This window comes from Tympanuchus pallidicinctus, unplaced genomic scaffold, assembly GCF_026119805.1.
Source record: "Tympanuchus pallidicinctus isolate F22 unplaced genomic scaffold, pur_lepc_1.0 scaffold10, whole genome shotgun sequence".
Taxonomy (NCBI): Eukaryota; Metazoa; Chordata; class Aves; order Galliformes; family Phasianidae; genus Tympanuchus; species Tympanuchus pallidicinctus.
In genome coordinates, this window is record NW_026294619.1 from 5,093,646 (window position 1) to 5,106,585 (window position 12,940).

The window sequence follows — 12,940 nt, forward strand, 5'->3', positions numbered from 1 at the left end:
CCGTTATCCCTCCCACCTGATACATCTTCAAGGCCAGTTTATCCACGGTGTCTGATGCTGCATTCTCCAGATCTCTCTGAAGAGGAGAGGTGGAGGAGGAAAACATGAGCTCCAACTCAGCTTTTTACTCCTTGCAGGGCTGGTAGGAGTAGCATTCTTGTGATTTGTGGATTCTCTCAGGGCAGTATTGATGTAGTAACCTTAATGGACACTGGGCCACAATCTTGCAAACTGCCTCTCTGCAATCAGTGCAGAAAACTAGTACCTTACCAAACACGTCTATCCTGTATTATCAGTAGTAACAGAACAGTAGGGACTGGAGTGAGAGTGGCCATTCCTATCCTCTATTGCTTTTCTCACTGTGGAGGTTTTTCATTTCAGAATGCTTTCAGCATTTCATAAATTATGCATGCATGAGGATGAGAAGTGTGGAGTGGGAATGTCAATAAAACCTACGTGGTTGTATGTTAAGACAATAGGAAAAAACCTATCCAAGAACAAAAGTAGTAGGAGAAACTTAGAATGACAATAAGGTTACTCTAAGAGAAATTTAAATCTAATTTGCCTGCACTGCATGTAATTTCTGAATTCAGGAATTAGTGAATTTGGATCATTTGCTCCAGGTTTTTGTTTTTTGTTTTTTTTTTTTAAAGAAGTTCATAGAGTATTTTCATAGGCATGGTGTTGCAGTGAGCCCTGTTCAGTTCTATTGCTCTCTTTCACTGTCTGGTGTTAGTTTGAACTCTTTTTGAAGAAGCATAACTGGACACTTTGGAACAGCTGCAAGTTTTGGCATGTATCTTTGTCCTAACCTCACAAAAACATTGCCTTGGAAATGACTGCCATAATTTTTCATAAGAAGCTTCCAGAAGGATGATTTCTGGTGCTTTTTCTTCAGTCTGGAGTTGCAAATGGTGGAAGAGTAGCAAAGAGGGTGGAGAATAGCAGAGAAGGACTTTTGTGTATGACACTGCTCTCTGTTTCTCATTGGAGTGTTGAGTAGATTACATCTGTCTTGTTTATGGGTTTTATCTCGGTGTAATTTTTTTATTGCTTCATGTTTCATGCTCTGCCTAAACTTGCATAAGCCCTGGTACTGATGGATTTATAATAAGAAAAGGTGGCTTGTGATAAAGTGGAACATTTTTCTCATAAGTGTAGCTGTATGTTTGTACAGCAACACTGTATAGCCAGCAACACCACAGATTTGTCAGTGAGGTGGTCCTTGGAGAGGGGGGTGCTCTACAAAAGGAAGGAGAGAATTTATGACGTAAGCTATTTGGAAAACATTTTAGGAATGTCAGCTGAAAGATAACATAAATATGCAAGTGATGTTACATATTCAGAATGGCCTTGGGGAACATAGTGAAAGGTGTCTTAAACAGGCAAGATATCCTCAAAATCCAGTTCCTTCACAGAAGCTGGCTTTCACTGGGTAAACAGGGTCATAGTAAAGGAATCCTTGTGCAAAATGGCTGCATGTGGACTGTTTGTCTTTTTGGCCTGGTCCTCGCAGCATTTAAAGCAGTTATTAGTTAAACATTATTATTAGTAAGATTTCTGCAGCACTTAATTCCTAAAAATAATTTCTAGTTGGAATGTTGCTAATAATTTTGTGGATGTTGTATGAGGGCAAAAATATTCCTGCCTTTCCTTGCCTTTATACTGTACAGGATAATCTGTTGTTTATCTCAGCTTTGGAGGTACATTCTCTGGCTGCTGAATATGCGTGCAGACAAAGCTCAGAAAAAACCTGTGAGGGAAAGTAAGCAATATACATAAGAAGAAAAAAGTGAATGTTTTGAATTAGGGGCCTTTGTTCTTGTCAGGAGAGCCAGCAAATGTCACTCTAATTACATGAGGTGTGAAACACATGGTAAGAGGCCAGTGTAAGGAAATAAGACAGGTAGGTAAGCATGTATTTACTTAGAGCACACGGTGTAAAGAAACACTTCTTTAAGAAAGTGACTTCTGTTGTGTAGTTCTCCATTTGTGATCCTGGGCAGTTGTAACCTGAAGTAAACACTTGTCTGAGCAGTGTGTACTTTCTAAGTTGTCTGTACTCAACGTCAGTTAATATCCATGATTTTGAAAATGGTATGAGAAAACTTGTGTCTCGAGCAGAAATACTCAATCTCTTCAAATTGGCTGTGTCATTGACATAATCAGTATCTCTTCCCCTACATGACATAGGACTTTTGCATGTACTGTAGCTTATTCTTAATAATTAGGTTTCACAAGCATAGCTACAACATGAATTGTGCACCATTTCTTTGATCAGCTCCCATCTCCTGGTTGTTTTTTTTTTTTTTTTTTTTTTTTTTTTTTAGCACTCGTTGGAGTACTGTCAAACAATCCTTCTGAAAATGTAAGCAACCAGGATGAGTTTTCATTCTTTGTTCCTAAACCTAAAATTGTTTCAAAAAGTACTCTGCAGACTGCATCATGTAAGACTACAAAAATATATTGCTAATTAAAGCTAAAAATAAGACATTTTCAATAGAATCTCAGGAACAGGCTTCAGCATCTTGAATTATACTTTTTCTTGCCCTGCTTGCTTCTGAAAAGCTCATACTGAGATGTTACACACTTTATACGCTGATGTTAGCTAAAAGGTTTTGTTAGATTTGCTCATTGTGGTTTTTGTTAGTGTCTTCCAGGTGAATTACTACTTAAAGCAATGTTTCATTGTACTCTGCTGGGAATTAGAGTTTTACTGGAAAGCTTGAAATTGGAAGTGTAAGGGATTGTGCTTTGTGCTGAACAGCCTGTGTAATAGCATAGATTAAAAAAATAATAATAATTCTGGAGGGAAACGTCAACTTCACTGGCGATTTTATGCAATGATTTGATCCTTGGTGATCACGGTAGATGAGCAAGTTGAGAGCTTCTTGAGCCAGGGTGTACATCATGCATTGTGTGAAGGTATGCCTGGCCTAGCACACAACTGCTCACCTTCATGTGCCTTGATGCACATGGCACATTCTGTCATATGATAAATAATACCACAAAATAAATTGGAGCTATTAAATCCTTGGGAAGTGTTGTCAGGCTATGGCCACATGGATTATGCTAGCACGCTTTCCTGAGGTCAGCCTTCTCTGGCCTGAAGACAGGGTTAAATCACTTTTGGTTTGGACTGCGACGTACTGAAGCATAGGCTCAGCTGACTATTCAAATGCAATTTCTTATAATTGCTTGCCTCTACCTTTAGCCAACAAGTCTTCCTGTGTTATGTTTCCCCGCTGATCTGTGTATGGAAGCCTTCTGATGCTTGTGGAAATCTGCGTTGGTATCTGAGCCGTGAATGTCATCTATGTCTCTCTCTTAATTTCACATGTTATGTTGCATGCATTCAAATTTCCCTCTTTGTTTTCCGCTCTGACACCTCTCTTCCTTAATGTTTGCTGTAAAATAGGTAGCCTGTTCATTTCCAAAGCATCTGGTAATCTCTGGTTGCCTAAGGTAAGGTAATAAAGGTAGTAGAAATTCATCCATCTCCTGTATCCTCAGCATATTTGCTCTCATTGGAATATACTGCTGCAAACCTATGGGTTGCTTTTCATTTTTATGCTGCTAAATAAAAAGAGAAGTTTGTCATTATTTACCTGTCATTTATGGGGGTGCTGCTTTAAAAAAATCTATCTTGAGAAGCCTTTGTTATTAGAAACAGTGTAAAAAGATGGAAAGAGTGAAAGAGCTCTTCAGGATTGTCACAGAGACAGTTTCAGAGATACAGGGTTGAATAAATCATCTGTTGATTTGTAAGCTGAGCACATTTGAAGCTGACTCACCACAAGATGAATGCAAATAGAAAATGCCATTTTACAGACCTTCCTTTTTGCTTGTTACTTTTGATTAATAATATATTCAGTGCTTGGTGTACTTGGTCTGATGCAAAGCACGCTAATAAAACTGTCCTGGCCTTGGGGATGTACAGTATAAAAAGATAATTGTTGAAAAGATAGGATGTACTTGAAAACAAAAATGTGAGGGAGAGCATTGAGATTTTTTTGGTCTCTCTTAGAATACAGATGTCAGTCAGTAACTAATACCTTATCTCACAACGTTTTATTGTGTCCATTATCAGTGTCAGCTACTGTGGCACACAACTCATACACTGTGAAGTGTTTGTACTGTATGAAGGAAAACTGGACCCTCTTGTCACTGGGGCCTCCTAAACTTTTAAAGTAATAATACAATAATCATTTCACTTTGATTTTTGTGGGAGGCATGTTTTTAAGTAATATTTCTGAATACAGAAGTTGATCAGCTTGGTTTTTATGTATATAATGGTTACCTAAGGAAAGAGCATAGAAGGGAGAAGGAAACAAATGAGTGATGTTCTAACTCAAAGCAGGGAGTGAGGAGCATAGAGAAGCTATCTATCTTTGCAGCATGAGAGAAATGTACTTCAAAAAAATTTAATACGTATCTCATAATTCCTTGTGACTGAATATTCCTCATAGCTTTCGTGCTTAGGAAAGTGTTCTTTTCTGTCTTGCTAAAGGCACAATTGTGTGACTATGAGGTTATCGTTCTTGAATATTTAAAACTGAAATCACTGAATAAAATCTCGTGGACAAACTGCTTAAAAAGTGTAAGTTTTAAATTGGATGGATTCTGTGGGTAGAATATCAGTTTGAGAATATCAGGAAACAGGCAAGTGTTGAGAATACAAGGAATTTCATGTGTGAAAGAGAAGAACCAAACTTCAGGAGCAGGCTGTGAACAGTTGCTATGAGGTTTGGGTTAGGAAAGGTAGCCATTACTGTGGGTAGAGGTACGCATCACTTCAAGAAGTGATCAGATTATTTGCTCTCAGAGTGAGGGAAGAAGCTGGTAAATGGCGACTGATGGAACGCTATGGGCTGACTTGGCTTTAGAAAGCTGAGGAAACTGTAATGAGTAAAGCTTATTCTCATTGGAATAATGCCTTGCACAGACATTGAAGACTAGCATAGGAATTGGTGAGACAGTGGGACTAGAATGCTTGACTGTGGCAGAATGTCTTTCTGTGGTGCTTTTTCATCTGAGCGTAAACTCGACATGCACACTAAATTCTTTAAGAAAAGTAATGTTGGCTGTATCTCTCTCCCTTTTCTTTCAGAACATTGGCTTTGATTAAACCTGATGCAACACCAAAGATTGGAGAACTAGTAGATATCATTATTAATGCAGGTTTTACAATAACTAAGGCCAAAATGATGGTGCTTTCAAGGTAAGAAATTATAAGGTCAGCTCTATTGTATGTACTATTTGTGCAGTTCAGGCCATTCTCTGAAGTTTATCCCATGTTGTTCTACACATTAAATCCATTCCAGTGAGTAATAAAGGGAAGGCTCATCTGTTTCATAACAGCGTGTAGGTTTCTAAATACATATAGAAAATAAAGTATTACAAAGCTTTGTGCAAATGAGTATGGGTGATTAAACAATTTGTGTGAATCCAAGGTGACTAGCATTACTTCAGCAATTCAATAACATTTACCAATGACTTCTCTGCATGTGCTCACCTTGTAACTTCCTGATATAAGCCATATTACAGATTATAACACAGTTGTCTTAAAAGTACTTGGTTTCTTCACTCTCTGTAAATTCATTGTCTTAATTTGTACTCCCTAAGCCTGAACATGTTTGCTTTTTAATAACTAGGCAACACAGGCAAAGCAGGTGATCTTTTGATCACGTTGCAGGGTTGAACAGGTGCATCTCCCTGAATGCTCCCCCTGCACCCTTTGCTGCTCTCCACCTGTCTCATTCAACCACAAGATTATGGTTTCCTCTGCAAAATGCTTTCCCATAAAGATGATTAATTTATCCTACAAGAGTTTTCCAAGATTATTATGGTATTTCTCAGTTACTGCATTGCCAAGCCTTTTGATATGCAACATCTTTTTGACAAGAAAAGCTATCCGTATTAAATAGTACAATTTTCATGGTTCCTTGGGATTTTTTTCTGTGAGGTCAAGAACAATTTTATCCTACCTTGAAGTTCTTTTTGGCTTTCTGAAATACTAATTAAAAAAAAAAAAAAGTGAGCACCTCCTCTTATATCTGTATTCACTTACTACAGTGTTTGATGAGACTGGTCCCAGGTGCTCTCTCAAACAACTCCACTTTGTGAGTTTAGTCAGGTTTGCAATGCTGGCTTACAATTCAGTGTTTTTCAAGCCAGTGTTTTTTTTTTTTTTTTTTTTGGCTTGCTTTCCTGCAGTCTGAGATATTTGATTCTCAAGTGTTGAGTGGTTCTTTATTTCAGTGTCAGTGAACTTGGAGAACTATTGAGCCAAGTTCTGTGATTTGAAGGAAATGGAAACTGGGAATTAAACTTTTATTGCCTACTGCCTATATAAAACTCCCTGCTTGTCTTGTAAAATTGAAAATGATTATTAAGTGTGAAATTGAGCCTCAGTACTAAATCTAGTTAAAGGATGTATGAGTATTTGTAGTTGCTCTGCATAACATATACACTGTTTCTTGCTATTGCCATTTTAAAATGCTGGAACAGTGGCTTTGCCAAAATTTTCTACTAGATCTGGCATACTTAAGCAAGCATTGTCATCTGTTGCTTTCAGTGAAGAAAATATTACTGACATTCATCTGGCAATCCCTGTTAGCTTGGTTTATGCCTCTGTTTTTTTTTTTTAAAAAAAAAAAAAGCTATAGCCAAGATACAAAAGTGAGGACAGATACCTGCTTTGATAGGTCAGCTATCTAGACACAGAAGTTAATCGCATGTGAGTTGAGTCTGTTATTTCCTGGTGAACACTGTTTTCCTTTCTTTAAAAGCAGAACAGTAACAAGAGATGAAATGGAAAAAGGAGCTAAGTTATACAGCACAACCATAGTTCTGTATTTCTTGCAATAGGAATTCTTAACTGAGTAGTAGAGTTCAACTTGATACAGAAAAAATATTCCAGAAATATTTCTTCATATTCAGAAATGACAGTATGGAATCTGTTTGTGTACTTTTTCCCCATTTGCTTTCCAAAATTATTTGGTGAATTAATTTCAGCAAGGGATGTTCTGATGAAATAGTGAATTGTAAGCAAAAACTTGGAGCTTGAGAGTGCAAGTATTCCTGTGACTAGCATTGGTTTTGAAGCAACCAACCAGGAACTGTTTGGTTCCAATGGGCAGATAGCTGTTCTGATTCCTCAAAGAAGAAATTTGTGATTGTTAAAATCTTTGTTAGGGAAATTAAATTATCTTTAGGTACTTCTTGAGGTTATTTCTTGCCTCTGGCAATATCAGACCTAAGTCTGGACTGCAAATGAAGAAAGATGTAAGAAGTTGCATTGCAGATGACAGTTACTGTGACTTGGTTCTGACTTGCAGCATGTTAGTTGAAATATATTCAGGTGGTGTCTTTCAGTAAAGAGAGCTGCTTGAAGTGAGTAAAATTGTGGAGACCAGAAAATTTCAGGAGACATTTTTTGCCTTCAGAAGGAATTTTTCAGATGGGGATCTTTCAGTTTCTATGCATCTCTGCTTTGATTATGAGCTTTGTACACAGACTGGGGGATCAGCATTACTGCTTGCTTTCAGCTGCTAGTCTGCTTCAAGATTTTATCCATCTCGGCAAATTCCAGCTTCAGAACATGGTACATGGTGGGATTTGAAAGCAAGCAAGTCCAAACCTGCACCTCTGAACTGGAGTTTTGAAGCTGCAGTTGCAAGATAACGGCTAAACTTGAAAACTCTCATGGATTCTTCTAGCTGTTGTCATGCAGAAAAAGCAGTGAAGGTAGCAAGAGTTTGCATGAGGAGCCATTCAAGAAAAAGGACGTAGGAGGGTGGGGGTGGGCTGTCTAGCTCAGGAAGTGGCAAGGTGAAAAGCCAAAGAATGATGTTTCACAGGTGGATGGAAGAAGGGTCTGCACTATGGACCCTGAAACTGAGCACAGGGCTACTAGAGGCATGGCTGTGGGAGTGCAGAGCTTGGGGAGGGCCGTCATGCTGTGTTAGTGATGATATTCTGGCATTTAGCCTGCAGCATCTGATGTGCTATTTTTGTACTCAGGTACTGAGACTAAATAACAGCTGCAGTACAGGTATACTTTGTATGCTTGCTTGCCTTTTTTTACCTGAAAAAGTACTGAGCTCTCCTCGTGGAAATCTCTTGCTATGGGAGCAGACAGTGTGTAGTAACTGGATTTTTCCCTGAGGGAAGTGCGTGACCAAACTCAGTTATAAAAGGGAAAAGCATATGAGAAAGCATGTTCTAATCTGGAGGGGTTGTGCTACCTATTGGAATTGTAACATTTGTGGATACTGAGTGGAAACCAGATTATGCAATATGCTGTTGTTCACTGTCATCAAACACTAGCCCCAATAAGGAAATAGGTTTCACTGAAGCGGATGAATTGTTTGTTTATGCTTTAAAACCAGATTTCATTACCCGACGTATACGCTCAAATTGAACTGAAAGATCAAAGCAATGTAACAGTGAATAGCTTGTCAGGAGGGTGTTTCTGCTGTGTTTGTTTCCCAAGCTAAGAATGTGGAGCTCATCAGTGACTTGGGAAATCTTAGTTTTAGTGATGACTTCCTTCCCAGATGAGGATTGTGAACAGGAGTCAGTTACACCTCTAACCATGCTAAATATGACAAAGTTAAATGTGAGAGTGCTGCTCCAAAAGTAATGCCTCCTGTTTTACTATGGTGGAGACAGAACCTTCATACCAGTATTCCCTTACACGTTGCTGTGTGACAGGTGGCAGCGGAGGGGCAGTCTGACAAAGTGGCACCTGACATGAGAATACAGATGAAGCAAAGGTGTGTCACTGAATTTTTCCATGAGGAAAGCATGATGCCCATTAACATTCACTGTTGCTTGCTGAACATTTCTGGAGATCTCACAGTGCCCACATTCACTGTTTGACAGTGGGTGGTGCATTTCAACACTGACAGCAATAGTAGGTCACCTCTGCTGGCACGAGTTTTGATAAGAGTACCATGCAGGCTCTGGTTCATCATTGGTGAAAATGCACAGCTAATGGAAGTAACTGCTGAAAAATACTGTTTGTAGCTGAGATTTTTCTGTGTCAAATAATGCTATTGTACTCTTTGTATCTATTTTAGTTTCCATGGAAATAAATAGGAGGCATTACTTCTGGAGCAATCTGTGTAGTTTCTTTTACAGGGTATGAATGCCCCATAAATTTTCCAAGACATTATCGGGAAGACGTTATCAATAGAAAAATGTTGATGAATGATAGTTTGTGGTTCTCAGAGTTTATATATACGTGTGAGTGTGTGTATATATATGTGTACGCATATATACAGTTTGTGTATATCTATATAAAGCTGCATCTTTTTACTTTTCCAGAAAAGAAGCAGTTGATTTCTACGTAGACCATCAATCAAAACCTTTTTATAAGTAGGTACATCACTTTTAGCTTGACATAGTTATTGTTCTGCAACAGCAACTGATTTACTGTGGGTCCAAACTCAAGCCCTTCAGTGAGACTGAGTACAGGCTATATCTGACCATGATGGAGATCAGATGATCTAGAACTTTTTTTTTTTTTTGCTGAGTAATTGAGTATGTTGATAAAAAGCAAGAGTTTTGCCTGTGGTGTTATTTCACAGATGTCTGTCTGTGCTAATGATAGTTATCTGAGGAACCTTAAGCTTTTGTCCTTATTTGCTTGGTCTTCCCTACTACAGTCTTATTCACTACATCTTCTATATAGGAATTTTCTCAAATTTAGAAACAAATAATTATAAATCATTTCAAAACAATGAGAAGAAAAATCTTCCTCAAAGCAGAGCTACAAAGTTAGGTTGCTCAGGTCTTTGCTAAGTTGAGTTCTGAACCTCTCTGCTGGGTCACGTATTTTCGCTGGCTTTAATTTACAGCCCGGATCACCATATGTTGTTTCCATTTTGCAGTGAGCTTCTCCAGTTTATAACAAGTGGTCCTGTTGTTGCTATGGAAATCTTACGGGATGATGCAGTTTGTAAATGGAAAACATTACTGGGGCCTGCAAATTCTGCAGTGGCTCGTACTGATGAACCAGACAGCATTAGAGCGAACTTTGGACATGATGGCATAAGAAATGCAGCTCATGGCCCAGATTCAGTTGCCTCAGCTGCTCGGGTAAGTTTTTGACTTTGTTTCTTAACTAGTTTTCTTATTAATTTAATTCGATAATGCAAGTGGTCAGGGATTTCTCACTTCTTTTTTTCCCATTTGAGTTCTGAATGAATAGGTATTCTCTTTTTTAGCATGGAAGAATAAACTGTCTGGAAACAGGAATCTTGTTTATATTTGCCCTAAATGGAAGTCTTGGACATTTTGATCAGGACAACGTGCCTAGTCCTCTAAAAACTCTGCTCCCATTGTGCATATCAAATATTCATGAAGACAAACCATTTTGTATTGCTTTGTGTTCTGGAAGGTAATACAGTGGGCTTGGCTTCTAAGAGTTCCCCTTCTCCTTGTAGTCTGTATTTTCTTAAAGTATTAAGAAAAAGCCCTAGGACTGGGTGATTAAATATTACTTGCATTTCCATAGAACAGAGGTGTTTGTGAACACTGATGTTGGGTAGATCTGCTGATAAGCAATGGCTAGAGTAAAGTTTACTGAACAGTTTTTCAGTACTGTGCTGTTATCTTAGCTCTAAACTAGCAGGGAAAAGATAATTGTTGCTTCTGGGATCCCAGTCTTTCCTCTTTATTACCCTGAAACAGCTGCAGTAGAACAAATTTGAAAAAGATCTGCTCTTTTGAGGGATGCCTCATAGTAGTTGGCACTTTATGTACTAGAAAATGTGTAGCAATGATGTGCTAGTGGTGAGCGTAGCTGCAGCTGCTGTGGGTTTGCAGGGCATGGGAAACTCACTGTGAGGCCTGGGCATTGCTTGAAGCACCATGCTCAGGTGTCTGCATGGTGCATGGCCTGTGGGGCCTCTCTGCACACCTTTTGGTTTTGACAAGTCATGTTTTGGACGTGAAATACTTCTTGTGGTGGCAAGTCTGGTGGAAATGATACATATCCAGAAAGAGTGTGGATGAAGTTGAATTCTTATAAAGGAGAATCTTTAGACAAGTCTTTGTAATTCTGGTTAAGTAGACTGATGTCTTCATGCACAAAGGGAAAAGTTTCTCTTTGTTTCTATGTGCAGCAGTGACCTGCTGTGCCAGCTTTTTACCTAAGAGTGTATGTATTAAATTTCCAATCAGAATCTTATGCTATGTGATTTGGCTTAAGTTTGCAGTTCTCTTTTACATTTCAACAGTTTGGAGGCCCTGCTCATGTGTAGTATTTTTATGACTAAAATTATTGTATTGCTGAACTCTTGCAGATGTAGGCATCCTTGTGGTGTTGCTGATACCACTCTCTGATAAAACAACTGAACTTGTGAATTTAATAGGCCTCTACATATTTTTACATTGTAGGTGCAGAACTATCTGCTTGTATAGCAGCTGCCATGGAAACTAGTTGGTTGCAGTTTGCAGAAGCTTTCCTGAAAAGAAATAGAAAATAGAGGGACCTAAATGAAATTTTTTTGGAAAGAAAACCGAAGTCCCAACTACATCTAATGGATGTATTATACACTGAGAGTTAGAGTAGAACAGTGCAATGACAAATGAAAATAGGCCCCTGGTGTACTTTAAGGTTATTTTTCTTTCTGTAGGACAATTTTTTTTTTTTTCATATTAGGCATGAATAAAAAACTTTCTTTTTTAAGGCATCACTTGGATTTTGTTTGTCACTTCGTTATCCTACTCTTCAGCATTATTTAGATACTTTTCTCTTCTGGCATTTAATGGACCAAAGAAAGTGTTAAATATTTGAAGTATTTTGTTGTTTCTTTCTCGCTGCTGCTTTTAGAGCGAACATTAGTTAACAGAATGGCACAAGGTCTTGGAGGGTTGCAGCATGTCACCAAAATAAGGATGTAGGAAACTAACCCTTATGGACACTCAAAATGGGCATTGCTTGCTGGGGGGGGGGGAGGGGGAAAAAAAAACAAAAAAGAAAAACCTAGAAAATAAAAACACTTCACCTTCCTTCCTGTTGAAAGATCCATCAGTGAAAACTGTGTAATTGTTCAAGTTAGGATTACAGGAATTGCCATAGTAACATGAGGAGAAGATTGAGAAATAGTTAAGTTTATTCTATCTGAATTGAGCTAGTAAATTAAATGAGACATTTCCAGGAAATGGCCTTTGGCGCTCTTAGTGTTACACACAAAAAAATTAGATGGATTTGGTAGTAGTATCTCCAGGATATTATTTCCCTTAAATAGAAATTCATCAATTCTCTTACTTAACTTGACCAGTAGGTCTTAAATGGAATCTGTGTTTCAAGCATTTGACTAATATTTATTGGCAGATTGTGTAAGCTATGTGAATAAATGGTATGGAAAAAGCATGAAGCTGGCAGTGAACAGTTTAATAAAAAAAAAAAAAAAAAACCAACTAAAAATCACTGAGGAAATAAGCTTGGGTGTCAAGCTTGCTGTAGTCTAAGACTGAATAATGATGGCAGGAGGAAAGTAATAGGAAAAAAGAGGTTCTTTTGATTCTTCACAGAAATCAGAGATTGAGTTCATCTTCCATTCACTAAGACTGAGGCGGGGGGGGGGAGGAGAAGAGGGATAAGAGTCTGTAAGTCATGAGAGTGGAGCCAACAATTTTAGGTGAAGATTTTTTTTAATACAAAAGGAAAAAAAATAGCTGTAAGCAGGTAGGATGGAGATTGGTTTTGTATAAGGAAAAATTGGGTGCTCATAGTGTTATTGCTTAAGTGGAGGAAAATGCCTCATGAAAAGAGGGAAGCTAAAATCTGTATATGGGAGTAGATCTGCAAAAAATTCTGAGGAAAGAATTTAGAGATCTGGGAATGCTTCATCTGCCAAATGATTGTGGCAGCAGTAGCAGCACTTTAGATGTTCTGAGTGGAAATAGATTGTATTGTGGAAGC

At 38.2% G+C, this 12,940-nt stretch overlaps 1 protein-coding gene across 3 annotated transcripts in view; it reads left to right on the top strand.

Annotated features, from left to right (window-relative positions):
• NME7 (NME/NM23 family member 7) overlaps positions 1–12,940 on the top strand; it is an 87,495-nt gene that overhangs the window by 16,522 nt on the left and 58,033 nt on the right. For all 3 annotated transcript variants that reach the window (XM_052665384.1, XM_052665393.1, XM_052665375.1), the window contains exons 4-6: positions 5,111–5,221; positions 9,334–9,384; positions 9,900–10,107. In XM_052665384.1, coding sequence (XP_052521344.1) covers positions 5,111–5,221; positions 9,334–9,384; positions 9,900–10,107 — 370 coding nt within the window. The remainder of the gene's footprint in view (positions 1–5,110; positions 5,222–9,333; positions 9,385–9,899; positions 10,108–12,940) is intronic.